The sequence below is a fragment of the Pleurodeles waltl genome, chromosome 3_1, assembly GCF_031143425.1.
Source record: "Pleurodeles waltl isolate 20211129_DDA chromosome 3_1, aPleWal1.hap1.20221129, whole genome shotgun sequence".
Lineage (NCBI taxonomy): Eukaryota > Metazoa > Chordata > Amphibia > Caudata > Salamandridae > Pleurodeles > Pleurodeles waltl.
This window is the reverse complement of record NC_090440.1, coordinates 418,102,398-418,128,167: the sequence shown is the minus strand read 5'-3', so window position 1 is coordinate 418,128,167 and position 25,770 is coordinate 418,102,398. Positions and strand designations below refer to the sequence as shown.

Sequence of the window (25,770 nt, the reverse complement as noted above, 5' to 3'; positions counted from 1 at the left end):
TTGCTAAGTGGTTCTAATTTACACATCTATAACATTTACACTTTTCTTTCTCTTTAGTCTTTTTGATATCTGTATTTTTCTGAATCTGTGCAGTTCTCAAAATGGTATTCCCTTCCTTTATACATTCTGCAGTATGCTCAATACTTCTAGCGAAGTCCATTGCTTCTTTCAAATCAGGATTGCAAGCTAGTAACTTCTGCACATGGGGACAATTTGTGTGCCTTACAAGCTGATCAAGAATTAGTGAGCTACATAAGGGACCAAACTCACATAGGTCAGTTATACCCCTCAAGCATGTAATCTAACTAGTGACGTTTTCTTCTTTACCTTGAATTCTGCAAAATAATTTATGCCTCTCAAAAACAATATTGACTTTTTTCCAAAAATGCTCTTCCAGTTTATGCAATGTCATACCATACACATCTTCATGACCTTCTTCTTCACCCTCTCTTCTTCGAGTGCAGTAGACACCAAATTTCATAGACTCTCCTTCTTTGTACTCCAAGATTGTGCAGTAAAATATGCTGTTTCCTCAGTGAGGAGAACTTCTCTCCCCCAATAGCAATTAAGTAGAATTGGAATACCTTTCCATGGTAAAGATGCCTCTCCTTCATCATCCAGGAAGGGTGGTGGCTGCGACATATTACCGCAGCCATGAAGCTACTAAAAAGGAATTATACAATAACCAAACTCCAATACACACACTGCTAATTTCTAACAGTTTTAATGAATAATTAACAGGTCGTGCCTATAAGCGAGGCAGGCACTGAGCTAGAAAACTCTATATAGTACAAAGAGTGGCAAACTAAGTGGCAACATTATCCCCACACTTTAATTATGTGTAAAGTTAGATGTCATCCAAAATTTTGAAGAAATTTAATAGCTAAGCCTTTCAGTGCGACAGGCTCCGTAAAAGCACTTAAAGAGTTAAATTCCTATGATGTTAAGCTGTGCCTATCAGTATGATAGGTTCCATGTAAGAACTTGAAGAGCAGAGCATTAATGGTTAAAGAGGGCGTAGTCCCTTAAGAAGGGGCGTTTATATTGCCAGGCGGCTGCCAACCAGCATGACAAGCGCCATGGAGAGCAGAGCACAAATGGTTAAAGAAGGCTGGGCTCCTTAAGAGGGCACGGTTGAGTTGCCAGGCAGAACAACAGGTCTGACTCTGTCCGACTTTAGGAACAGGGAGGTAGCACTTTCAACCCTTCATCAAGAGGCTCCACAGCATCACGCTGTGATTGCTGAGGGAAGGATCATATGGTGAGTGATGAGGAGATTGCTTCAAATGGGCAATTCAAAAGCAATCACACTAATGTCCCCTTCACCAGGTATGTGGCAATTTCCCTTGAGATAAATGGCTATTATCTTGAGAGACGTTTATGCATAAGGATAAGCGCCGTAACAGCAAGATTTAACAATAGAACGTTCTTTACTGTGAGGCAGTTGTGGCCTTCAGGGCAGTTTTCTTTTCACACATTATGGGCCTCATTATGACCCTGGCGGCCGTTGGTACACCGGCGGTAACACCGCCAACAGGCTGGCGGTGTACCACCAGTGGATTATGACCGTGGTGCATTAGCCACGGCCATACCGCCGGCCCCTCCAACATACCGCCAGGTTTCCGTCTGGCAGTCATAATCCCCAACCCCAATCCCCAACCCCAACCGCCAGCCTATCCATGGTGGTAAACACCGCCATGGAAAGGCTGCCGGTAAGGGGGACTCGGGGTGCCCCTGGGCAGTGCAGGGCCCCCATGCACAGCCCAATCACACATTTCACTGCCCGAATTTCGGGCAGTGAAATGCGTGATGTGTGCTGCTGCACCCGCTGCACACGAACATTGCCTCCGGCTCTATTATGAGCCGGTGGCAATGTTGATGTGACTTTTCCACTGGCCCAGCGGAAAAGTCATAATAAGGAGCCACATATATCGGCGGTATAGTGTCTTCTAGTAAGACCGGCAAAGTCGTAATGAGGGCCTATATATTTTCCTTTTACCCATCAAAATAGTTCTTTGTAAATAAATTTAGAGTCCATGCAGAATAGTTCAACTCTTGATGGCAGTGGATTGTATAATTAAACAGTGCAGTATAAATATATGGCAGCGCAAGTTAACGAAGTATAATACGCAGTCATTTAATTAAAAGTCATAAATACAGTTTAGAAGGAGATTTTGCTCGTAGAGAGGGCATTGTTTCTCTTTACGTACCCAGTGTCTTCACAGCATTGAGGAGATAACTACCACACATCAATGTACCTTGCAATACATGGCTAAAATGGACACAGGGGTGATGTTGTTGTGCTGTTCCCTGCACTGCTGGATCTGGTTTCCCTACTATCATCACCAGTGTTGTAGTAAAGGTCAAGAAGCACTTAGTAGTTAAGGATGTATTAAATACAACCAGGAAAGATACTTCATCACAGCCACCTCTCACAGAAATTATAGTAGGACTCATCACCTGCATGGAATAAACTATTACTGCAGAACAGAAGTGGAGGCGAGGAGATGGGCCATACCGTGCAGAACCATATATAATATCCTACTTATTGTGACAATAATGAAGTAGATAAATAACTACATTGAATCAAAATTACAACACTATTGTTTGTTAATTATTGTTGATTTATGTTTCTTACTGGGAAGCAGTGAGGCTTGAGGGCTGCACCAATTTATTCAACTGTTTTAAGATACAACATTGTGTGGAAATCATCTTCCAACCATGTTCCATGCAATATATTTTAGTTTTTATCTGCAGGTAGAGGGCAGGGGAGATTTTACAATGTCACAAAATGGCATACGGCTTGACAGTAAGTCAAATGTAGAACTAAAGAAGGTTCAGAGAGACTACTTACGTATTGTGGATAGGATTGCTCATCCATTTCTTATAGAGGCCAGAAGCCAGCTCCCAGCACTCTGCCATATCACAGGTGCAGGCAGTGTTTATGGCATTAACTTCATTATACCTGAAAATAAAAATAACCGCTGTTAGACACAGAGATTAATTTTAGCTGAACTTTACCAATGAAACAGCAATTATCCCATATATCCAAATTGAGAATTGGGAATCATGGGTATTTACTATACCAGATAATTACCTTGCCCCGTGATGATGATATTGTCTGGTGTCACCACCCTACGCAACTCAACTTGGAATAATGGACTATGTCATAGAATGAAATGCTAAGAATGAGGATTTCTTGGAATCCCACAAAGTTATCGATGGAATCAACTATTCTGTTTCATTAATGAATCTCCAGCATTCCATTAAGAATCTCCAGCATTTGAACCCTCGGACTAAGAACAACAACTTTACCAACTGAGCTATCACAGCAGATTATTCAAACTGAAATAGACATCTCCTAAAGTATACATCACATATCCACTAGTTATCACCCACTTGCTAATATTTTTTACTTCATAGAGTGAATTGTCCTAATTTTACAAACCAAAACGCAGTTAACTTGAAAGTGCGAAATGTTATGCTAACACATGTATAATAAATGAGAAACTGAAGTAGGAAATCCTATTTAGGCACTGTAAGCATGAAATGAAGTAAAATCATGTACTGACTTAAGTTAGCCTAACTACTGATACTGTATTAACATTGATTTATACAAGAGGTTGAAAGGTCTGTTTTTCGCATTTAACTGTTGTTGCCACAACATGTTTTTCTCTTCCACTGCAGATGCTGTAACTTTCTGGAAGATCTCTTTTAGCTAGTGCTGAGACATTTGTTTTGTATTAGACATCTGATAGTGAGGTTCTCACTAGGAAGAGAGGAGATGGCATAAAATGTGACTCATGGGAAGAACTAAGTGAGCCGCAAGATGTGATTGAAGTAATTTTTCAAGGATGTGATTCTGAGGCCTATTGTGAAGACATGAGAAACTAGGGAGTTAACCTGCTCCCACGCTGTGCTGAAATCCAATTGGATGCCAAGTAAGGGGAAAGCATAAACTATTACAATCAACATTTTAGCAGATTGATATTAGATTGTGGCCCTGGAGCGGTTAGGATTCTTAGGATTACCTTTCTTCAGGAGAGATCCCCTTTGAGCCTTTCTTTTTGCAGAGATGTTCTCTGATTTAGAGCTCAGAATAAATTCTCTGTTGCATAAATGCTAAGACTTCATTCCCCAATGTTCCTATTCTCTCATCAGAACTCTCCATTGGGGTTTCTGAATTGACACATTTCTTTGCTTATTGAAGAAATTGTCATTCACATGCTTAATCTAGATTAGGAAATTCTTTTATGGAACACACTTGCTAGATTTTCTCTATTTTTGTTGTAATACTCACTAATTTGTTTTTTTACCTTGTCATCAAATACAGACTAATGGATTACTTGAATTTGTAATAATGATGACCAAAAGACTGATATTTACTGAGGAAAACAATGTAATCTTACACTAGGTTTGTTAATAGAAGCCTTTAACTCGCACATCTCTCTCTAGTAACATTTGCAAGGTCCCAGATGAACTTCTCTGTTCATGTTGTTAGATGTAAATTAGTACTCATTCTCATTTCTCCCTGTCGGCAGACAAAGGTTCACATGGCCATCGTGGGGGTTATTTATTGATTAAACTCAAAGACTGAGATATAAAAATCCCTGTACCAGGCACACTCAAGAAAAAGATGGTTAAAGAATTACTATGTATGGGAGCCATAGCTGTCTACTATTGTGGATGTTTTTATTAAAAAATCTGGTTATTACCAGCAACTAAGTTGGGGTAGTGAAAAAAGCTTTTTTTGTTCCTCTGTGGTGTAACATTGCATACCCCCTGATCTTTGTTTAGCAGACAGGAAATAAAATAAAATAAAATAAAGCAAAACCGCAGCTCTATAAAACCCTGCTGATAGATCCACGTAATCGTATCTTTCTTTGCTCTAAATGTTTTTTATTTTGCTTCGATGTTTAAAACAATTAACTCACACACGTAATAATAAAGTTTCGAAATTCTAAAAGCCGATTACTGTTAGTACACAGGTATAGGACTGATTAGAAGCTGAGAATAAAATAGGTGTTTTCACCTCAGCAATCTGACAACTCAAGCTTTGCTGTGATCTATCAGATTTCATTAGGAACGCCTCAGTAAAACATGTCCCCATTATTCATAGTCACACATCTATATTTTTATCATAATTCAGTATTAATAACTGTTAAAAATTATATGTTCTACTCTGAATTCCTTTGTTCAAAATACATTCAGAGAATTTGAAAAGGTATGATGGCTGTCCTTTGTCTCAGAGAAGAAAGATGGGGAGCGAATATGATTTACTTTCTATCAGATGCACTTTACTGTAAAGGTGGAAGTACAATTGTTAAGTTCATTTAGCTTCATTCGCCATCAACAATGCCAGCTGAAGCAGCATCTAAAAATGTTAATTCTTAGAAAGTTACATCCTAAGTAAGAGATTGCAAACATTTAGAATTATTGGCCCCTGTTCTCAAACTACATTTTGAAATATTTTTAGTAGTACTACATTAGCACTACTAAACGTACTACAAAAAGATTTCATTAACCTATGTGAGGATGTTTTTGCCTCTCCCATCTTATATGTGCAGCAATCTCCTTCCTGGCTGTGGTGATCCCCACACACACATACGTTTCAGTAATAAATGTGGGTGGGATGGGGCAGTGGCTGCAAAAAAGGAAATATTTGTAAATGGTAGGTTTTTAGGGAAGAGAATGTACAGGTGGTAGACCTGTAAGACTTAGGATGGTATTCCCCCCTTTAATCTTCACCCTCCTATTTGTATGCATTCATTTTTTTTTGGCTTTAGGACTGTGCAATTTACAACTGCTAATCAGTGCTAAAGTCCCTGTGGTCACTCCCTAAGACAAGGTAAAATTGGCTTACACGTGATTGGCATATTTATTTTACTTAAAATAAGTCCCTAGTAAAGTGGTATACCATATACCCAGGGTCTGTAAATTAAATGCTACTAGTGGGCTTGCAGCACTTACAGTACCACCCACTTAAATTGCCCCTTAAAATATGACGTAGGTGTAAGACAGGTCAGCCTTACTGTGGTCTTCACCCAAACTTTTTGCCTGCTTGCCTCCAATGTTGCTGAATTTGTTTTTGTTGGCCTTAGGACTCTGTGCACTTTACCACTGCTAACCAGTGCTAAGGTACTAGTGCTCATTCCCCTAAATATGGTTTGATTGGTACATACCTAATTGCTATATTTATTTTACATATACGTCCCTAGTAAAGTGCACTACATGTGCCCAGGGAGGGTGAAATAAATGCTACTAGTGGACCTGCAGAACTGATTGTGCCATCCACATAAGTAGCCATTTAAACATGTCCCATGCCTCCCATTGTAGCCTCAATGCAGTGTTACACTGCAATGTCAATTTGGTATTTACAACCCCTTGCCAAGCCTTAAACCTCCCCTTTTTTTACACATGTCACCTCCTAATGTAGGCCCTAGGTAGCCCACAGGGCATGGTGCTGTATAATTAAAAGGTAGGACATGTGCCTTTCTGTTTTACATTTCCTGGTAGTGAAAAAAAAAAAATGTTTCACTACTGTTAGGCCTACTCCTCTCTAAGGAATTCCTTACTACATCTAATAAGCTGTAATTCCTGATTGAGAGGTGGTAGATCTGTCATGTTTAGTACCTATGGAATTGTAATGATAAATCCTCTTTAATGGTAACGTCGGATTTATTGTTACAATGATGAAAATTCCACTTTTAGAACATTTGCATTTTTCTGTTCTTAGCAATGTGTGCCTGCAGCCTGTCTCTAACCACCTGTCCGGGGTGGGTGACAGCTGAGCTTTGTGTATTCCCTATAGAAAGCCACATACAATGTTCACAATGTGGTCGGCCTGAACTTTTGATTTTGTCTCGGTCTGGAGCAACCACATAGCCCCCATTGGCACTTTTCTTTGCTTGAGATCTCTTTTCTACAGTTTATTCTTTGAAATTTTATAACTCAAGTTCTACTTATTAGATTTTTGGCATTTTGATTTTTGTTTTATTTCTTAAATGAGCTCTATTTTGCTAACCAGATGTAGTATCTTTTTGTGTGGTATTTGGGTTGGTTTATTGTTTGAAGTGTTGCAAAAATCCTTTGTACATGGCTTCTTAAGTTAAGCCTAACTGCTCTGTGCCAAGCTACCAGAGGGTGAGCTCAGGTTAATGTAGGGTGTATTTGTGACTTACCTTGACTAGGAATGTGGTTCTTTCTTGATCAGGGTGTATACCTCTGTCAACCAGAAACCCCTGTTTCTATCCAAAGGACTGCCATTGCAGCCTACAGGCAATTATAAACTGCTGATTCAACTTGGCAAAATAACCTGCTTGCCAAGCCTTAAATTCCCCTTGTATTAAATATAGCTTGACCCTAGGGTAGCCTTTAGCCAGCCCATATGGCATGATGCATCATAATGAAATGGTTTTTCATGTACGTTTAAGGTTTACATGTTCTAGCACCGAAAAACTCACAAATTAGTTATTTTTCAATACTGTGAGGCCTACCTCTCCCATGGGATAAAATTGAGCTACCTTGTTACATTTAGTAAGTGATAATGTTTGATTGGGGACAGGTAGAAAAGTCATATTTGGCTTCCGTGAAATTGTAGTTTAAAACCCTTCTTTAATTGTAAAGGTGTATTTTAAATTACAATTATGAAAATGTCACTGTTACAAAGTTGGCATTTTCTTGCGCTATTTGTTGCATGTGGCCTGGTCCTTGGCCACATGACTGGGTGCAGCTGGTTGTTGTATATTCCTCCCAAACAGCCATACAATAGAGGGATTAGGTATGCCTGGATGGGTCATCATTGACAGGATGAGAGGAGTGGAGCTTCACACTAGTCCATTGTGCCAACAGCCAGATTGGAGCCAGGGCATGGAGCAAGGAAATTCCAAGCACTTCAAAGGGATTCTTTAAAAACGTATCCTACTTCAAAATTAGGACACTCGGACCCACTCTGGACCTATGGAAGGACACTCAGAGGCCTGCATGCTGCTGTGGCTTACGCTGTACTTCAGAAGACTGCTTTGCTGTACCTCGAGGGACTACCCTGCTACCTGAATCTTGCCTTGACGCCATAGAGTCCTGACCTGCTGCTTGAGTCCTGTTCCTCACCGGGAACCCAGGACTACCACAGTGACTCTAAAGACTAGTTGACTGGCCTCCTGATCAGAGCCTCAGAGACAGAAAAAGATCAAACCATCTTGAACCTGCACTTGGACCCAGCTTGAGTGAGTCCTGACCCTCCAAGAGGTACCTCTCCAGCCCTGGACCCTTGAAAGTGGTGCTAAAGTTGCCCGGATAGCCAAAGTCCAAAACTTGGGATCTCTGATCCTGGCGGAGACGGGTGTCTTTTGGTGGCACAACCACCAACCTCTTAATTTGACAATTGGACCGTCAACGCCGCAGCTGTCCAGACCATCAATGCGAGTCTGGCGGTCTAGGAACAGGATTGAAGTCCAAATGCAGAAATCTTCACCACAACTTCATCCATCGGCTCCACGAGGATGAAACTTCCTCCTCGGACACCACCTGCAGCCTTGTCGCCCTGAAAGTCTACTTTCTCAGAGACTTTTTCTTTTATTTATTTTTAAGTCCAAAGGTAAGTGCCAATCAGGCCAAATAAATTTTTTTTAACCAACTCACGCACCATTGCAGTCACCCATATTTTGTTTTGTCCATGATTGGTGCTTTGATCTTTTAGGTGCCAGTTTTTACTTGACAATTTAAAAATTCTTAACTCATGTTCTATTGATTAGATTTTTGTCATGTTGGTGTGAAATCATTTATTGAAATGTACTATTTTTTTAATTGGTCTGGGATTTTTCTTGTTTTGTATTTTCACTTTTTTACTGTTAGTGTACTGCATCAATACTTTATACATTACCTTAACAATAAGCTTGGCTCCTTTGTTCCTAGCTACCAGAAGGTTATGCACAAGTTAACGTAATAGCTTTAGTGGGTCAGCCTGGCAGGGATTGTGGTTGTTGCTTGAGCAGGGTAGCACCCTTTCGAACCAAAAACCCAATTTTTCACAAAAATCTAGGGTTCCAAAAATAGCTCACCATTCCATGTCTCTAAATTCTCCAACTACCAACATAAATCCTCTTTTGCCTCTTCCTCGTTACAGTCTTTTGTATTACAAAGGCCCCTTTTACAAAATGTGTTCTTTAATCTTTTCAAAATTGTATTGTAATGGCTACGTGAAAGCAGCAAGCATCAAAGATATTAAAATACCAATTGCCAATGCTAAATTCCTTAAACTGACCATCAGGGCCGGCTTTAGGGTGGTGTGACCGGTGAGGCCGCACTGGGTGCTGAAAAGCACCTGCTGAAAAGTTCCTTGTGCAGCCTTCAGGAAGCAATTAAAATGCCAATATAACTCTTGTGAATAATGCACTTGCTGGAGAGAAAGGGAAGTTTTTACTCAATATACAGTAGCGCAGAGGGATAATATGCCTGCAGTAAAGAACAGAGCTATGTTTTATGTGGAAAGCTGATCTGATTAATAAAGTCAGCCTTTATAAGGGCTTTAAAACAAATTAAATGTATGTGAGAGGGGCTATGGAGAGATGAGGGGCACTTTTGCCGGGTGGTAGTGAGGGGATCCAAGGAGATGGTCATGAGGTGGGGGTGCCAAAAAAGACTGTTGCACTGGGTACCACCAGCGCTAAAGCCGGCCCTGCTGACCATGGCTTGTTTGCGAAATTATTTTGTCATGCTCTCTTTCCTATTCAACACCTGCAACTGAACCTTCTCCATCTTTACTGTGTAACCTAAAAAAATCCAAAATCCTTCAAGGTATCCACACAGACATCCCCAAATTCACAATGAACTAGTTGTCACAAAAAAGTGTTGTTTTCTAAAAATACATCATCCTAGCATATCTGAAGAATGTTACTTAAATAAACCTTTAGCCTTACTATTCTTTCTTGCCAAAATGCCACCACAGGTTTCAATATCTTTGTGAAACACCAAGGCACAAGAAAGCCAAATGTAAGACACAAAACAACTGACATATATTTGAACTGAAGATAAGGACAACCCTCCTTCATCACAGTCACATAAAATCTGCATTCTTGAAGTCCATTTTCACTAACTAATTGCCTTCTACTCCTCTATCACTGGGGAAACGTTGTTGTTTTCTAGAAGCCACAGCATGTACTATTACTCCATAGCCATATTAGGGCATAACAACTCATTAGCTAAGAGATTTTCCCCTTCTTCTGGCCCTTCCCTAAATACTAGCACCTCTGAACAATCTCTTAATGGGGGTATGCACTTTATTAAAGGCAGTGAAGGTAGATATATATTTGACCAACTGTTTGGCCATTTCTACCACAGATAACAGACCCTTAACTTCATCACTTGCTTCTCATTTCACAGAATATACCAGTTTTGGGCTAATACCAAAATTCCTTTACCCTCTCTGTAATTAACCCTGGGTCAGCCTTGCCTAGACCGCAAATCACCACGTCACCAGCCTTTAAGTGATGTCCATTCCATGTCTGCTACTTTAACACATGCCTCCTCTGTGAAGCCAAAGATCAGTGCTAATTACCTGTACACATCTAGCAATTTATCTTGACATTGTGCAGAAGACCTTTCAATCCCTTCAGAGGGTATCTTCCCTATTTAAATGTGTGTGTTATGTAGGCACTCTTCCTCTTCTATAACTGTTAAGAAGCATTACACTGTCATAATCCCAATTTCCTCCTTCTCTAAAGGTTTCCTTAACTAGTAATGAAACTATTGTTACAAATTGTCTATAGGCTACCACTGTGAGCTCCAAAGGTGTCTTATCTGTTTAGGATTAAACAACTACTAACCCAAAGAGTTTTTCACATTATTTTAACAGAATGTTTTCCTTAATTCACATTTATAAAGTGATCTAAATTAAGGTCTTCACTCTCCAGATCCCAACATATTAGTCCAAATTGGATGGCACCTCACATTCAAACTAGAATTGCTGAAGCTCCTCATCAAGATCGGGCTAATCTGTTTTCTCAGCATGCTGCCACAGTCTCCTTTCTCACGTATGTCAATTCTGATACACATTTCCCTATTATTAAAATATCTCCCTCATCTTAATATTTCCTTTCCCTCAAGAACTTTCCACCTGATCGTTTGTGCAATCTGTCATCTCATTTTCCTCAACATCTTTTCTCTTAGCCTTCATAACCGCTTTGACCATCTCCTGAAGGAACTCTTGCAGCTACTTCTGAATAATTCCCCTAATTACTAACACTTCTATACTCTCTAAAATCTTTACTAATCTTCCTACATGCTCCTTTCTCATCAACCATTTCTTAAATGCTTTGATTTTGTTTTACCTTTCCTTCCAAAATATACAAAATCTAATTGTCTCTTTGCCTCCAGCCCCTTTTCATTATGAAAAGACAGCTGACCCATTGTCTAAACAGAAGGCAACAGATGTGCCTCCTCGCAAAATTTAATCTTTCAACTTTAAATGCGGACATGAAATGAAAGAGTCTGATTGTTGATATGTCCTACCAAAACTGTACCCAATTTTTGTGAGACCTGTGAGCAACTGCCTTTTTGTCATTGCACTGACGTGTAAACTCCAGGAAAAACTGAGGATCTGCATCATTTTCTGGCTGTGCTACATCCAACCTAATAAACTGCTTGTGGAAACACCACCTTCTGCCCTCTCACTAACGTTGTGTAGTAAAACCATCCATATCTTTCAGAATGTACAAAGTTTCTTAGAATAAAAACACATCCTTTTTTATCAGTCTGCTAAAGTATCATCACATATTACAGTCTCATCTGAAAAAAACTACCAAATCACATTCTCTACAAAAACACGTAAAAATGCATTCAAAATACTTAGGGGCATATTTATACTCTGTTTGCACCAAATTTTGATGCACATTCGGCGCAAACCTTGCCCCATATTTAAACTATGACACCCAACCCCGCGGACGTCAAAAAACCTCTGTGTGCGTAATTTTTTGAATGCGGGAAACCGCCTTGCGTTAATGGCATGCAAGGTAGGTGTTCCCGTCCCAAAAATTACTTTAATGCCTGTGTGCCTTATTTATACTCCTGCGTCATTTTGATGCACAGGAGGGGGCGGCCCTTAAAAAACGGCACACAGCCTGATGTGTGCCGTTTTTTAACACCTGGTTGAGGGCAGGCGTTAAGGGACCTGTGGGCTCACTCCCATGGTCTCTGACCATGGAAGCAGTCCATAGGTGCCCTTCCCTGCCCCCAGGGACACCCCCTGCCACCCTCGCCCACCCCAGGAGGACACCCATGGATGGGGGGACACATCCCAGGTAAGTACAGGTAAGTTGAGGTAAGTATATTTTTTAATTTTTTAAAGTGACATAGGTGGGCCTAATTTGGTCCCCCCTACATGCCACTGTGCCCAACGGGCAGGAGTCATTTCAATGGGGGTTGTGCGTCAAAAAATGGCACAAGTCCGGTTTGAGCCATGATTTTTGACTCAAACCTGACTTGCACCATTTTTTTACGCACAACCCCCCATTCTTCCCTACGCCGGCGCTGCCTGGTTTGAGTCATTATTTTTTACTCTAACCAGCCTGCAGCGCCGGCTAACGCCAATCCTTAAATAAGGCTCCCGCATGGCGCGTAGGAATGGCTTTAGCCAGCGTCTGCGCTGGTTTGCGTCAAAAAGTATAAGTATGGGCCTTATTGCGTGCTTGAGCCTCAGACAAAAGAGGAGTGTTGGGGTGCAGTCATTTACAGGAGTACACTTATTCTAAATCTTTTGTGAGTTGATTCTACGTTCTTTGAAATGCTGGAGGAGCAGAAAACTAAAGAGTGTATACATAATGCTAGCCCCCTATCTTGGCAGAAAAAAACCCAAAACTGGTGTAAAATTTTATTTTTACAGGGAATGGAATTCTGAGCTTTGAAATAAACACCAGACCTCCATAGCTTTCCACGTAAAAGACCTGGAAAAAATAGATAGCTGAGAAAGTCAGTGCATCAAAAAACGATTATGCATGTTATACCTCATTTCCAAGTTGAAAACTCAAAATAGGAGGCAGTTACCACACCTGGAAAATACCTCACCCTAGGGTATTGATATTTACTGGGTGCAGTAAGCACTCTCCATCCCGAACGCTTTACAATAAGGACCTTTGATGTCCTTTAGATAGCCATTACACCATTTTACACCTTTGCATATCAGATTGAAATATAAAAAATATAAAAAACCCTAAGTAACATTTTTAAATTGCAATAGACACCCCATCTCCTTACTTATATCATTAATTTACAATGCTTACCAGGTAAACTTAGGTGTAAACATTGCTCTCAGAGTTGGCATAAGAAGTGAAGAAATCATGTCAATTGCATTGTTTAAAATTAGTATTTTTAGACAATGTAGAAGAAAACATATAGAGGAGAACTATGTATTTCAAAGTCTCATATGTCTACCCAGTGTACAAACAGCATTGAACTTCAATAAGCAATTAATCTACTGAAGACTGAGGGGTACCTAACATTTGGCAAATTTGCCAAACGAGTTAAAAGAATATTCATTTTTAGGCCACTGCAGAAATTCACTATAACAATAGAAAATAATTCTTAAATGAAACAGTATTTTTATATGTAGATACTGTTGCAGCTTTGAAGCTTTCATATGTCATGGCTCTGTTTATACCACCAGCTACAAACGAAAATATATTTTACACCCAGAGGTTGACTCAAGGGTAGGCTGTTTATAGTAAATACTTTCTCTCTCTGCTCAGGATAAATAAACAAGTAGCAAGCTTCACCAAGACCACAATAGAAATCACAACTAGCAAACCAAACCCCTAAGGGGCTCATTTCCAGTTCCATTGGCCTGGAGTGTCACGGACTGCAGCCTGTAACTCATTTGCATTATGAAGATGTTTCTTGTCGAAATTGCTTGTGGTGACATGGCAGGAAAGCATTTAGTGGAGCTGCTCAATGCCGTCCAATCTGCCACTTCATGGTGGCTGCTGGAAATTTGGTTACTTGTTCCGGGGCATGATACCCTACTCAAGCAGCAGTCACAGTTTACTGTCACAGCAAAGTCACATGACAACCCCAAATTAACCTGTGCTTAACCCTTTGGTAGCTTGGTGCGAGAGCAGTCAGGCTTAACTTAGAGACAATGTGAAAAGTATTTATGCAACATTTTTAAAAGTAATAAAGTAACAACACAACACAAGAAGAATCCCACAACAACTTAGAAATATATAGTAAACTTTCATCAACTATTTGTTACCAAAACAAACAAAAATCCAATCAGAAGAACCAGAGATAAGCTATTTCAAAGTTTTAGATAAAAACAGTGCCAAGAAGCGCAAACTGTAGTTATCTGGTTGAACCAGACCAGGACAAAGTCACAAGTTCATGCCAACCACAATGGAGGACATGCTGGGTACAGGAACAAGGTTATGCCCACCCAACAAAGTACCTCAAATTTGCTTGAGGAGTGTTGCGAAATACCGCATCAACGATGCAGTTCCAAGGAGCAGCGAGACTGCAATGGAGGTCTTGTATTATCATTGAGGATGCCACAGATGAGGGGTTTGCATTGCAAAGTCCAGCGTCGAAGATACGTTGCACAGGGGTGGTTCTGAGGAAGGTGTGGGACTGTGATGTGGACTCCTATGCCATCGTCAAGGATGCTGTCTATCAGGGACTTCTAATACGAGCATCTGCATCAGTGCTGCATTGTGTAGCAGAGGTTCTGAGGCAGAGATGCATGGAATTGCATCCCACTGCATCGGTTCTGCCCACAAGACCACAGCTGGGTTGGCAAAGCCCATTTAGGCCCACTTCCAAGAGTCCAGAACTCAGGTGGCACCACTTGGTGGGTAAGCCTGAGCTTTTCTGCCCCATAGGCTCTAATCAGGAGGCCAGGCAACTAGCCCTTGGAGTCACTCTGGTGGTCTTGGGTTCAACATGCACGTCCAGTACTTCACTCTGGCAGTGTGCACAAGGGCAGCAGGGCAGTAGAGTAGCAGTCCTTCTTGCAGAGCAACGCAGCAGTTCTGCTGAATCTTCCACATGTCCAGAGGTGCACTGAAGAGTTGAGTCTGAGGGTCCAATATTTATTTCTGGTGCCCACTTTGAAGAAGGAGAAGGTTCTGAAGATTTCCACCCCCCAGTAGTGCTTGGAATTTCCTGCCTCCCTGACCTGGCCCAGCTTGTCTGATGTCACAATTGACTACTGTCATTACGTTTGTGAGTGTGCAAGCATTTTAGGTCACAGCTCCTCCCCCTCATCAAGTCAGAGATATCCCATCCTGCCAACACCTATGTCTCACTGTCTGGGAGTAATATACAAAGACCAACTGCCAGCTACACCTAATCATGTGACCCAGGAAACAGTCTGAAGATGCCAAATGGTTAGGACAAGAAAATGCCAAATGTCTACAAATTGCATTTTCAGAACAGTGACTTAAAATTCGACTTTACAATTAAACATTTTAAATTACATTTCTTTAGAAACCAAATTCTACATTCCTACCAGTTTCCAATTGAAAGTTATAATGTATTATCTGTAATAGGTTTAACCAATGTTATCCTATGGGAGAGGCAGACCTCACAGTAGTGAAAAACAAATTTAAGAGTGTTTGACAAACAGGGCATGTAAAACCTAAAAGTACATGTCCTACTTTTTAAACACACTGCACTCTGCTCTATGGGTGCAAGGCCTAACCTGGATGTGACTTTTATGCATTCAAAAGAAAAGTTTAGGCCTAGCAAAAGGTTTATATTGCCAGGTAGAAATGGCAGTTTAAAACTGCATACAGGCTACAGTGGCAGGCCTGAAACGTGTTTAAAGGGATACTTAAGTTGGCTGCACAATCACTGTTGCAGGCCCACTAGTGGATCCTGTGCACATTGTGTCACTAAAACCAAGCTGTACCTGGCTGAAGAGCCCATAACTAAGGTGAAACTGGTCCTAGGTTGATTGTGTTCTGGATCAAGGAGGAGATGGCTTGGCAGTTTGGGTTAGATTCTTCTCATTGTAGCAAGGTCAAGACTGATTTGCATATAGCTGGGTCTAAACTGAGGTGGATTGGTGTGCAACATAGCAATGGATATGGATGTGTACCAAGTGATTATCAGTGCCTGAGATTAATTCAAGTATTCCACCAATCACTGTTTTGTATACTTATTGTGCAGGTCCATTAGTAGCATTTAATTTACACTCCCTGGCAACATGTAGAACCACTTTACTAGGGACTCACAAGTAAAATAAATATGCTAATTGGGTGTTACCCAATTTCACCATATATCAATGAGAAGGACTTTAGCACTGATAAGAAGTCGTAGAATCCTAAAAGCCAACACAAATGGGTTCAGAAAATGGGAGGGCGAAGGCAAAAGGTTTGGGGATGATCCTGCAGAAAGGGCCAAGTCCATCACTGGACTCTTATGATTAATCATGATGCTCACACTCCCATTTTGAGTTGTGTTGAAAAATCTGTATTCCATCAGCCCCTAGGTATTTGTGAATCCATCTTATATATAATCCAATGTGTTGGAGAAAGTATTTTTGTACAGCGCCTACACTCCATTTTTCACTTTTGTCACTATTCACATTCACAGTGTCATTTTTGGAGCACCTGATATGTTATATGATCTGTTACATTAAATGTTTTTGAAGATCTTATCCAGTTTGTTAGTATGATTATATTTATCCTAGAAGGCCTAGGCTATTATCCTCCTCATGGAGACCAATTATTTTTTTGCATTTCAGTACCACAGGTTTCCAGGGTTACGCAGCGCTTAATTTGTAAATAAAAACGTGCCAGTTCTCAAAGCCCTCCTCTGAAACTCGAGGCTGCTGCTTTTACGCGCGAGAACGGAATACTGAGGCAGCGTAATCCTGAAGCCATCTCCAGACCCTTTAGTCCATTTAAAACCACTCCCTGCCCCTTCAGCTCACTCTTGCAGCTTTCTGCTTTCTACCTTTGTGACGTGTTTTTGTTTTTCTCGTCCTCCGTCTTTCCCATATGTGTCTTTTGCTCGCAGCTAATGCTTGAGGTAGAAGAATAAGCACCGGCCCTCAAAAATAAGTGCCGGTGCTCAGCACCGGAAACGAGAAGCACAAAAGAAGCACTGGGGTTACAGGGTTTCCCCAAACCACTTTAGCCCCATGGAGTTGGCAGCAGCCTTGTCACTCGGGACTGAAACACAGGAAATTTTGAAAAGCAAGTTCTAGGTTGTAGGAGGGTGGCCTGGCTTTTTTGTGGGTACCTGATGGTACTTACACCTTGTGCCAGGTCCAGTTATCCCTTATTAGTACATTAGTAGTGTTCTAGCAGATTAGGATGATAGAGGTAGCTATAGCAGAGCAGCTTAGTCTGAACTAGGAGACATGCAAAGCTCCTACTATACCACTTATATCATATAGCACTATATCATAAGAATCACAATACTCAGGGGGTGATTCTGACCGCGGCGGACGGCGGTCGCCGCCCGCCAAGCGGTTCCCGCCAAAAGACCGCTCCGCGGTCAAAAGACCGCAGCGGTCATTATGGCTTTCCCACTGGGCTGGCGGGCGACCGCCGATAGTCCGCCCGCCAGCCCAGCGGGAAACACCCTTCCCACGAGGAAGCCGGCTCAGAATGGAGCCGGCGGAGTGGGAAGGTGCGACGGGTGCAGTTGCACCCGTCGCGAATTTCAGTGTCTGCAAAGCAGACACTGAAATTCTTTGTGGGGCCCTCTTACGGGGGCCCCTGCAGTGCCCATGCCATTGGCATGGGCACTGCAGGGGCCCCCAGGGGCCCCACGACACCCCATACCGCCATCCTGTTCCTGGCGGGTGAACCGCCAGGAACAGGATGGCGGTATGGGCTGTCAGAATCCCCATGGCGGATTCCCATGGGCAGCGGAAAGTCGGCGGTACACCGCCGGCTTTCCGCTTCTGGCCGCGGCTGTACCGCCGCGGTCAGAATGCCCGGCAGAGCACCGCCAGCCTGTTGGCGGTGCTACCGCCAACCTCCGCCATGGAGGTAATTACCGCCAGGGTTAGAATGACCCCCTCAGTGTTATTAAAAATAAAGGTACTTTATTTTAGTGACAATGTGCCAAAAATATCTCAGAGGATATACTCCCTTAGGAGGTAAGTAAAATACACAAAATATACACACAAACCAAAAACAGGTAAGTAACCAGTTAGGAAAGTAGTGCAAACACTGTAGAATACAATAGGATGCAATATGCCTAGGGGCAATACAAATCATATACTAAGAAAGTGGAATGCGAACCACTTAGGGACCCCAGGCCTAGTGTAGTGTGTAGTGGGTCGCTGGGAGTGTAAGAAAACACTAAGGGTGTCCAAGATACCCCACCCAAAGACCCTGAAAAGTAGGAGTATAGTTACCTGACTTCCCCAGAAACACACTAAAGTCGTGATAGGAGATTCTGCAAAGACAACAACTGACTGCAAAGCACAGAAGTTGGATTCCTGGACATGAGGACCTGTAAAGGAAGGGGACCAATTCCAAGAGTCACGAAAGTGTCCAGGGGGGGCAGGAGCCCACTAAACCCCAGATGAAGGTGCAAAATGGCTGCCCCTGGGTGGAAGAAGCTGAAGATTCTGCAACAACGGAAGGTGCCAGGAACTTCTCCTTTGCATAGAAGATGTCCCACGGCATGCTGGAGGATGCAGAGTTGTTCTCACGCAGAAAGACCACAAACAAGCCTTGCTAGCTGCAAAGGTCACGGATGAAGAAAATGGGTGCTGCCTGGGCCCAGGAAGGACCAGGAGGTCGCCCCTTGGAGGTGGGGACAGAGGGGGTGCTCATTAACACAGAGAGCCCACACAGAAGTAGGCAGCACCCGCAGAAGCACTTGAACAGGGGTTCAAGAAATCTGAGCACGGCGGCCATCTCAACACTACAAAGGAGGGTCAACTCAGTGAGTTGAGCAATGCAGGGCGGAGTGCTGGGGACCTGGGCTATACTGTACAAGAAGGATTCCTTGCAAAAGTGCACAGAATACCTAGCAGCTGCAGTTCACACAGTACACAGGATTACTGTCTGGCGTGGGGAGGCAAGGACTTACCTCCACCAAATTTGGACAGAAGGACCACTGGACTGTCGGGGTCACTTGCAGGGTGAAGGCAGACAGCCCTCAGATCATGCACCACCAGGAAAGAGTTGAGAAAGCGGGCAGGATTAGGTGCTACAATGTTGCTGGTAGTCGTTTTGCTACTTTGTTGCGGTTTTGCAGGCGTCCTGGAGCAGTCAGTGGTTGATCCTTGGCAGAAGTCGAAGAGAGAGATGCAGAGGAACTCTGGTGAGCTCTTGCATTCATTATCTCAAGAGAAGCCCAGAGGATAGACCCGAAATAGCCCTCAGAGGAGGATTGGCCACCTAACCAGGTAAGTACCTATCAGGAGGGGTCTCTGACATCACCTGCTGGCACTGGGCACTCAGAGGCCTCCATTGTGCCCTCACATCTCTGCATTCAAGATGGCGGAGGTCTGGGACACACTGGAGGAGCTCTGGGAACCACCCTTGGGGTGGTGATGGGCAGGGGAGTGGTCACTCCCCTTTCCTTTTTCCAGTTTCACACCAGAGTAGGGGCTGGGGGATCCCTGAACCGGTGTAGACTGGCTTATGCAAGGAGGGCACCATCTGTGCCCTTCAAAGCATTTCCAGAGGCTGGGGGAGGCTACTCCTCCCCAGCCCTTAACACCTATTTCCAAAGGGAGAGGGTGTAACACCCTCTCTCAGAGGAAATTCTTTGTTCTGCCTTCTTGGGACTGGGCTGCCCAGACCTCAGGAGGGCAGAGGCCAGTCCGTGGGTTGGCAGCAGCGGTAGCTGCAGTGTAAACCCCAGAGAGCTAGTTTGGCAGTATCCGTGGTCCATGCTGGAGCTCCGGGGATGCATGGGATTGGCACCCCAATACCAGATTTGGCATAGGGGGACAATTCCATCATCTTAGACATGTTACATGGCCATATTCGGAGTTACCATTGAGAAGCTACATATAGGTATTGACCTATATGTAGTGCAAGCGTGTAATGGTGTCCCTGCACTCACAAGTCCGGGAAAATTGCCCTGAACTATGTGGAGGCACGTTGGCTAGTGTCAGGGTGCCCTCACACTTAGTAACATTGCACCTACCCTTCCCTAGGTGAAGGTTAGACATATAGGTGACCTATAAGTTACTTAAGTGCAGTGTAAAATGACTGTGAAATAACGTGGACATTATTTCACTCAGGCTGCAGTGTCAGTCCTGTGTAAGAATTGTCTGAGCTCCCTATGGGTGGCAAAAGAAATGCTGCAGCCCATAGGGATCTCCTGGAACCCCAATACCCAGGGTACCTAGGTACCATAAACTAAGGAATTATAAGGGTGTTTCAGTGTGTCAATCAGAATTGGTAAAAATGGTCACTAGCCTGCAGTGACAATTTTAAAGACAGAGAGAGCAAAAGCAATGAGGTTCTGTTTAGCAGATCCTCAGTGACACAGTTAGGCACCAAACAGGGAACACGATCAGGCCACAAACTATGAGCACTGGGGTCCTGGCTAGCAGGATCCCAGTGAGACAGGCAAAAACAAACTGGCACACAAGTAAAAATGGGGGTAAAATGCCAGGCACGATGGTACTATCCTACACAACGCCCCCCCCCCCCCAAACTAGGGACAATAAGGCTAACCTTGCCCAGATGAGTCTTCATTGTCTAAATAGAAATATCTGGAGAGTCCATCTGCATTGGTGTGGGTACTCCCAGGTCTATGTTCCACTGTATAGTCCATTCCCTGTAGGGAGATGGACCACCTCAACAATTTAGGGTTTTCACCTTTCATTTGTTTAAGCCATAATGGAGGTTTGTGGTCTGTATGAACAATAAAGTGAGTACCAAACAGGTACGGTCTCAACTTTTTCAGTGCCCAGACCACAGCAAAGGCCTTCCTCTCTATGGAAGACCAACACTTTTCTCTAGGGGTCCACCTCCTGCTGATAAAAGCAACAGGTTGATCCTGGCCCTCAGTGTTAAGCTGTGATAGCACTGCCCCCACCCCTAGTTCAGAAGCATCAGTCTGGACAATGAACTTCTTGGAGTAACAAGGGCTTTTAGGACAAGTGCAGAGCACATGGCCTGTTTGAACCCACCGAAAGCCTTTTGACATCTAGCTGTCCACAATACCGTTTTAGGCATCTTCTTAATACTGAGGTCATTAAGAGGAGCTGCAATGGAGCCACAGTTCTTAATGAACCTCCTATAGTACCCTGTGAGGCCTAAGAAGGCTCTCACCTTGTTTTGAGTTGTAGGGGGAGCCCATTCCATGGTGATCTGGATCTTCCCCTGCAGTGGTGCAATCTGTTCCCCACCTACCAGGTGGCCTAGGTAAACCACTCTCCCCCTGCCCTATCTGGCACTTTGAAGCCTTGATAGTGAGGCCTGCCTTTTGCAGGGCCTCCAAAACTTTCCATAGGTGGACCAGGTGCTTATCCCAGGTGGAGCTAAAGACAGCTATATCATCTAGATATGCTGCACTAAAAGCTTCCAAACCTTGCAGGACTGTGTTCACCAACCTTTGAAAAGTGGCAGGTGCATTTTTCAAACCAAAGGGCATCACAGTGAACTGATAGTGCCCTCCAATGGTGGGAAATGCAGTTTAATGTTTAGCATCTTCTGATAATGTAATCAGCCAATACCCTGCAGTTAAATCAAAAGTGGTTAGATACTTGGCAGAAGCCAGTGTGTCTATTAGCTCATCTGCCCTGGGTATAGGGTGAGCATTAGTTTTGGTTACTTGATTGAGACCTCTGTAGTCAACACAAAATCTAATTTCTCTTTTACCATCTTTACTGTGAGGTTTTGGGACAAGCACCACTGGGCTAGCCCATGGGCTTTCTGAAGGCTCAATCCCTCCTAAGTCCAGCATTTTCTGTACTTCTTGTTTTATGCAATTCCTGACATGGTCAGGCTGCCTATAAATCTTACTTTTGACAGGTAAACTGTCTCCAGTTTTGATTGTGCGCTCACACCAGGTAGTGGAGCCTGGTATCAGTGAGAAGAGGTCAGAAAATTTTCCTAGGAGACTTACACAGCTGTCCTTGTGCTCAGCAGTAAGGCAATCTGCAAGTACCACTCCCTCCACTAAGCCATCAGCTTCAGTGGTGGAGAAGAGATCAGGGAGAGGGTCACTCTCTTCTTCCTGTCCCTCATCAGTTGCTATGAGCAGGGATAAGTCAGCCCTGTCATAGTAGGGTTTTAGGCGATTGACATGGAGCACCCTAAGGGGACTCCTGGCAGTGCCCAGGTCTACCAAGTAGGTAACCTCACCCTTTTTCTCAACAATGAGATGGGGTCCACTCCATTTGTCCTGGAGGGCTCTTTGGGCCACAGGCTCCAATAACCACACCTTCTGTCTTGGGTGGTACTGGGTCAGGACAGCCTTCTGGTCATGCCATTGCTTTTGGAGCTCTTGGCTGGCCTGAAGGTTTTTACTGGCCTTTTCATGTACACAGCCATTCTGGATCATAGGCCAAGTACATAGTCCACAATGTATTGCTTTGGAGCTTTTAAAGGTTGTTCCCAACCCTCCTTCACAAGTGCAAGGGGACCTCTCACAGGGTACCCAAAGAGGAGGTCAAAGGGGCTAAAGCCCAATCCTTTTTGGGGTACCTCCCTGTAAGCAAAAAGGAGGCATGGCAAAAGGACATCCCATCTCCTTCTGAGTTTTTCAGGGAGTCCCATAATCATACCTTTGAGAGTTTTATTAAACCTCTCAACCAGACCATTTTTCTGCGGATGGTAAGGAGTAGTGAACTTATAAGTTACACCACACTCCTTCCACATAGCTTCGAGGTATGCAGACATGAAGTTACTACCTCTGTCTGACAACACTTCCTTAGGGAAGCCCACTCTGGAAAAGATTCCTAGGAGGGCCTTTGCCACTGCAGGAGCTGTAGTGGTCCTTAAGGGAATTGCTTCAGGATGCCTAATGGCATGGTCCACTAACACAAGGATAAACCTATTGCCTAAAGCTGTTGGAGGGCCAAGGGGGCTAACTATGTCAACCCCTACACATTCAAAGGGCACCCCAACCACAGGAAGTGGAATTAACGGGGCCTTAGGTGTGCCACTAGTCTTGCCACTGGCTTGGCAGGTCACACAAGAGCAACAAAACGTTTTAGTGTCCTCTGACATATGAGGCCAGTGAAACAATGGAACAAGCCTGTCCCAAGTTTTACTCTGGCCCAAATGCCCAGCCAAAGGAATTTCATGTGCCAAGGTTAGAAGAAACTCCCTATACTGCAAAGAGATAACCAATCTCCTGGCAGTTACAGGTTTAGGGTCCCTTGACTCAGTATAAAGGAGGTTGTCTTAACAATACACCTTATGGCTATCAGTGATATCCCCATTCTGCTGTTTGACAGCTTGCTGTCTCAACCCCTCGAGTGTGGTGCAGGTCTGCTGTGCCACACTCAGCTAGTCCCTAGCAGGCCCCCCTGCACCCAAAAGCTCAGCAGTGTCTGATGCCAGCTCATCTGGTGTATGTTCTACACAGGGATAGGATTCCTCTTCCTCAAAAGGGGAATCTTCTGGAGAGGGAGGGATAGCGGACAAGGATTTACCCTTCCTACCCCTAGATTTTCAGAGCTTTTGGTCCATTGTTCCAGGATCCAAGTTTCCCTGTCCTCTTTGCTTATTGGCCTGAGCCCTTGTCAAAGCAGAGATATGCCCAGGAATGCCCAGCATTGCTTCATGAGCCTCGAACTCCACTTCAGCCCAAGCTGACATCTCCAAATCATTGCCTAGTAAGTAATCCACAGGTAAATCAGTGGCTACCACAACTTTCTTTGGATCAGTAGCCCCCCCCCCAGTTGAGATTCACAACATCCATGGGGTGGCTAAGAGTGTTGTTATGAGCATCAGTCACTTGGTATTGCTGACCAAGAAGGTGTTGATCAGGGTGAACCAGTTTCTCAATCACCATAGTGACACTGGCTCCTGTATCCCTGTAGGTATTGCTGACCAAGAAGGTGTTGATCAGGGTGAACCAGTTTCTCAATCACCATAGTGACACTGGCTCCTGTATCCTGTAGGCCTCAACCTCAACACCATATATTAGGGGAAGTTGCTTGTACTTACCCGTATTAAGGGGACAAGCAACCAAGGTGGCAAAGTCAATGCTACCATCAGAGACTGTTATGTTACAGTTTATAGAGTGCATGGATACCCTCGGGTTTCCCAGCAGTAATGGACCCTAACCACAAAAACGATGAAGAAGACAAAATAAAAGCAGACCTAAAATAACCATGTTTTCAAGGCATTTCGAAACTCCAGTTCTTGATCTATCAACCGAAGTTTAAGGGGCAGCGAGTTCCACGGTTTGGCTCCTAAAAACGTCAGAGAGGACCCACCCCATCTAACTTTCTGTTTTTTTGTTACGGTTGCTAAAGCTATTGTAGCAGATCTCAAGTCTCTGTTCAGCTTATAGAAAGTAGCCAAGTTCTTAAGGAGCAGAGGTCCTCTGTCATGCCAGGACCTGTGGATGTGACATAGGGCCTTAAATTTGATCTGTTGCTCAACCGGCAACCAGTGCAAGGACACTAGCCCAGCTTGCACAGATAATCTTCTTGGGATGTTCAGTAGTAAACGAGCTACGGTGTTTTGAACTCTTTGTAGTTTATTTTTCACATAGACTGGGGAACCTAGGAAGAGACCATTCCCATAGTCTAGCCATGAAAGAATGATGGCCTGTACAATAAGTCTTCTAGCCAATGCCAGAAGGATGACAAAGACTTTCCTGAGAAGTCTCAGTAAGACAAAGCAAGTTTTAGATATTTTCCTAACATACAGGTCTAATGTCAAAAGGGGATCCAGACTGATTCCCAAGCTCTTAACTTGCATTTTGGGAACCGGGAACTGACTAAGTGCCAAAGGACAAGTGCGAAGGATTCCAGGCCTTGGTTCTGGACCCAATATCATCACTTCTGTTTTCTCCTCATTTAGGTTTAATTTACTCTGGGTCATCCAGCTTGAGACCGCTTGCATGCATGTGTGAAGAGCGGCTCCTCCTGAAGTAGGCTAAAGTAGCCTCTGTGGTCTCCTTAACAAGACCAACCCCAACTACATTACCAGTGAATGAATGAATGAATGAACCTCCTATAGTACCCTGTGAGGCCTAAGAAGGCTCTCACCTTGTTTTGAGTTGTAGGGGGAGCCCATTCCATAGTGGTCTGGATCTTCCCCTGCAGTGGTGCAATCTGTTCCCCACCTACCAGGGTGGCCTACCAGGGTGGCCTAGATAAACCACTTTACCCTGCCCTATCTGGCACTTTGAAGCCTTGATAGTGAGGCCTGCCTTTTGCAGGGCCTCCAAAGCTTTCCATAGGTGGACCAGGTGCTTATCCCAGGTGGAGCTAAAGACAGCTATATCATCTAGATATGCTGCACTAAAAGCTTCCAAACCTTGCAGGACTGTGTTCACCAACCTTTGAAAAGTGGCAGGTGCATTTTTCAAACCAAAGGGCATCACAGTGAACTGATAGTGCCCTCCAATGGTGGGAAATGCAGTTTAAAGTTTAGCATCTTCTGATAATGTAATCAGCTAATACCCTGCAGTTAAATCAAAAGTGCTTAGATACTTGGCAGAAGCCAGTGTGTCTATTAGCTCATCTGCCCTGGGTATAGGGTGAGCATTAGTTTTGGTTACTTGACTGAGACCTCTGTAGTCAGCACAAAACCTAATTTCTCTTTTACCATCTATACTGTGAGGTTTTGGGACAAGCACCACTGGGCTAGCCCATGGGCTTTCTGAAGG

At 43.5% G+C, this 25,770-nt stretch overlaps 1 protein-coding gene across 2 annotated transcripts in view; it reads right to left on the bottom strand.

Annotated features, from left to right (window-relative positions):
* LOC138284178 (aminopeptidase Ey-like) overlaps positions 1–25,770 on the bottom strand; it is a 534,815-nt gene that overhangs the window by 114,736 nt on the left and 394,309 nt on the right. For both annotated transcript variants that reach the window (XM_069222674.1, XM_069222675.1), the window contains exon 17: positions 2,855–2,965. In XM_069222674.1, coding sequence (XP_069078775.1) covers positions 2,855–2,965 — 111 coding nt within the window. The remainder of the gene's footprint in view (positions 1–2,854; positions 2,966–25,770) is intronic.